The 4,048-nt window shown below is 44.6% G+C and overlaps 1 protein-coding gene across 1 annotated transcript; it reads left to right on the top strand.

The window, feature by feature from the left end:
* Positions 1-759: 759 nt before the first annotated feature.
* On the top strand, positions 760-1,617 carry LOC126489556 (40S ribosomal protein S2-like). The gene has a single exon (XM_050123886.1). The coding sequence runs from the start codon at positions 760-762 to the stop codon at positions 1,615-1,617; it is 858 nt and encodes a 285-aa protein (XP_049979843.1).
* The last annotated feature ends 2,431 nt before the right edge of the window (positions 1,618-4,048 follow it).

Below are 4,048 nucleotides of genomic sequence, written 5' to 3'. Positions count from 1 at the left end.
ACGGAGAAGCCCGAGGATGCAGCCGCCCTGCTGACTTCAGGAGGAACCCCACTGGTGCGGGTCTTCCGCTGCACTTTGCTTCATTAGAAGGACACCATTTGCAAGTGGAAGGAAGAGAGAGGGTCGGTTTGAAACAGGGGCTTAAATTGTACATCGCGAAATCTTCCTTTTCAAAGTTCCAGACAAGGAATGGAGAGATGGCTCGGGTTAAGAGCGCGGACTGCTCTTCCAGAGGACCCAGGTTCAATTCCCAGCACCCACATAGCAGTTCACAACTGTCGGAAACTCCAGTTCCAGGGGACCTGACGCTCATGGTAAAACACCAATAATAAGAATTTAAAAAGCTCCAAACAAATACCAAGTGTGGGTAACTTCAGGTTTTTTTTTTTGTTTGTTTTGTTTTGTTTTGTTTTTCGAGACAGGGTTTCTCTGTGGCTTTGGAGCCTGTCCTGGAACTAGCTCTGTAGACCAGGCTGGTCTCAAACTCACAGAGATCCACCTGCCTCTGCCTCCTGAGTGCTGGGATTAAAGGCATGCGCCACCACCGCCCGGTTTACTTCCGTTTTTTTTTTTTTAAGTCTGCCAGTTTTAACACTATTATAAGCACAGTTGAGACTGCAGTAGTAAATTCCAATAATTTGAGGTGAAAGAAACATTATCTAAATTCTATATCACCTTTTGGTAGGTTACCTGGACAAATACAAGATAAAAGCAAAAGGTAAGAAAGACATTAGGGTTTCTTCTTCTGGAAAACACCAAATGGCTGATGATGCCAGTGCAGCGGGAGGGCCCGGAGGACCCGGGGCCGGGGGCCCAGGATTAGGAGGTCGTGGCGGCTTCCGCGGAGGATTCAGTCGTGGTCGAGGCCGTGGCCGAGGCCGAGGCCGCGGGGCTCGCGGAGGTAAAGCTGAAGACAAGGAGTGGATTCCAGTCACCAAGCTGGGCCGCCTGGTTAAGGACATGAAAATCAAGTCCCTAGAGGAGATCTACCTGTTCTCCCTGCCCATTAAGGAGTCCGAGATCATTGACTTTTTCCTGGGAGCTTCCCTAAAGGATGAGGTTCTGAAGATCATGCCCGTGCAGAAGCAGACTAGGGCAGGCCAGCAGACCAGAATCAAGGCTTTTGTCGCTATTGGGGACTATAATGGTCTTGGTGTCAAGTGCTCCAAGGAGGTGGCCACTGCCATCCGAGGGGCCATCATCTTGGCCAAGCTTTCCGTTATCCCTGTGCGGAGAGGCTACTGGGGGAACAAGATTGGCAAGCCCCACACTGTTCCGTGCAAAGTGACAGGCCGCTGTGGTTCTGTGCTGGTGTGTCTCATCCCTGCCCCCAGAGGCACTGGCATAGTCTCCGCTCCTGTCCCCAAGAAGCTACTGATGATGGCTGGCATTGATGACTGCTACCCATCAGCCAGGGGCTGCACTGCCACCCTGGGCAACTTTGCCAAGGCCACCTTTGATGCCATCTCTAAGACCCACAGCTACCTGACCCCTGACCTCTGGAAAGAGACTGTGTTCACCAAGTCTTCTTATCAGGAATTCACTGACCATCTTGTGAAAACCCACACCAGAGTCTCCGTTCAGAGGACCCAGGCTCCAGCTGTGGCCACCACATAAGGGTTTTTTGTTTGTTTGTTTGTTTTTTGTTTTTCGAGACAGGGTTTCTCTGTGGCTTTGGAGCCTGTCCTGGAACTAGCTCTGTAGACCAGGCTGGTCTCGAACTCACAGAGATCCGCCTGCCTCTGCCTCCCAAGTGCTGGGATTAAAGGCATGCGCCACCACTGCCCGGCCACATAAGGGTTTTTATACAAGGAAAATAAAAGTGAATTAAGTCTGTTAAAAAAAAAAGAAAGATATTAGGGTTGGTTTCATATGGGAGTGAAGATTTACATTTTTATGTGTATAAATCTACATTTTTGAAGGGAAAAAGAGAAATCATTTTTATTTTTATTATTTTTTTCTTTTTTTAAAAAATATTGAAAATTTTATTTATTTATTTCCCACTCTCTCCCCTTCTCCCACTTCCTCCACACACCCTCCCATCCAATCCTAAGAGAGGACAAGGCACCCTGCCCTGTGGCAAGTCCAAGGCCCTCCCTACTACATCTAGATTGAGCAAGGTATACATCCAAAGAGAATAGGATCCCAAAATGCCAGCACATGCAGTAGAGACAAATCCCAATGCCACTGTCAGTGGCCCCTCAGTCTGCTGCAACTGTCAACCACATTCAGAGAGACTAGCTTGATCCCATGCTTGTTCACTCACAGTCCAGTTGGAGTTGGTGGGCTCCCATTAGCTCAGGCAAACTGTCTCAGTGGGTGAATCCCTCATGGTCTTGACCTCCTTGCTCATACTCTCACTCCTTCCATTCTTCAACAGGATCTTGGGAGATCAGTTCAGTCCTCCGATGTGGTTCTCTGCCTCTGTTTCCATCCGTTGTTGGACAAAGGTTCTATGGTGATATTTAAGATAATCATCAGTCTGACTACAGGGTAAGGCCAGTTCAGGCACCCTCTCCTCTATTGTTTAGGGTCTTAGCTGGGGTCATTCATGTGGATTCCTGGGAATTTTTCTAGAGCTAGGTGTCTTGCTAGCCCCATAATGGCTCCCACAATCAAGATATCTCTTTCCTTGCTCTCATATCTGTCCTTCCTCCATCTCAACTATCCCATTCCCTCAAGTTCTCCTCAACCCTCCCCTTCTCCCCTTCCTTCTACCCCCTCCTGACCCCTATTTTGTCAGGCGATCTTGTCTGTTTCCAGTTCACAGGTGGGTCTATATGTGTTTTCCTTTGGATTCATATTATTACTTAGCTTATCTAGGATCATGAACTATAGGTTTGTTTATGGGTAGTATCCACTTATGAGCGAGTACATACCATATTCATTTTGGGGGAGTTTGGGTTACCTCACTCAGGATAGTGTTTTCTATTTCCATCCATTTGCATGCAAATTCAAGATGTCATTGTTTTTTGTTTTTTTGTTTTGTTTTGTTTTGTTTTTTAACCACTGAGTAGTACTCTAATGTGTAAATGTGCCACACTTTCTTTATCCATTCTTCTGTTGAGGGGCATCTAGGTTGTTTCCAGGTTCTGGCTATTACAAATAATGCTGCTATGAACATAGTTGAACAAATGCTTTTGTAGTATGATTGAGCATCTTTTGGGTAAATTCCCAAGAGTGGTATTGCTGGATCCTGAGACAGGTTGATTCCCTATTTTCTGAGAAACTGCCATACTGATTTCCAAAGTGATTGCTCAAGTTTGAATTCCCACCAGCAATGGATGAATGTCCCCCTTACTTCACATCCTCTCCAGCATAAGTTATCATTGGTGTTTTTTATCTTAGCCATTCTGATAGGTATAAGATGGTATCTCACAGTTGTTTTGATTTGCATTTCCCTGATAGCTAAGGAAGTTGAACATGTTCTTAAGAATCTTTTGGCCATTTGAAATTCTTCTGTTGAGAATTCTCTATTTAGTTCAGTACACCATTTTTTAATTGGCTTATTTAGAATTTCAATGTCTAATTTCTTGACTTCTTTATATATTTTGGAGATCAGTCCTTTGTCTGATGTGGGATTTAGTAGGCTGCCTTTTTGTCTTAATGACTGTGTACTTTGCTTTACAGAAGCTTCTCAGTTTCAGGAGGTCCCATTTATTTATTGTTGCTCTCAGTGTTTGTGCTACTGGGGTTATATTTAGGAAGTGGTCTCCTGTGTCCATGCATTAAAGGCTACTTCCCACTTTCTCTTTTATCAGGTTCAGGTCAGATTTATATTGAGGTCTTTAATCCATTTGGACTTGAGATTTGTGCATGGAGATAGATATGGTTCTATTTTCATTCTTCTACATGTTGATATCCAGTTATGCCAGTGCCATTTGCTGAAGATACTTTCTTTTTCCCATTGTATAATTTTACCTTCTTTGTCAAAATTCCAGTGTTCATAGGTGTGTGAATTAATATCCAGGTCTTCAATTTGATTCCATTGGACAATGTCTCTGTTTTTATGCTAATATCAAGCTGTTTTGATTACTGTAGCTCTGTA

Source organism: Alexandromys fortis, unplaced genomic scaffold (genome assembly GCF_014885135.2).
Source record: "Alexandromys fortis isolate MF-2015 unplaced genomic scaffold, M_Fortis_MF-2015_v1.1 scaffold_210, whole genome shotgun sequence".
NCBI classification, from domain to species: Eukaryota; Metazoa; Chordata; class Mammalia; order Rodentia; family Cricetidae; genus Alexandromys; species Alexandromys fortis.
This window is presented reverse-complemented; position numbering and strand designations above follow the sequence as displayed.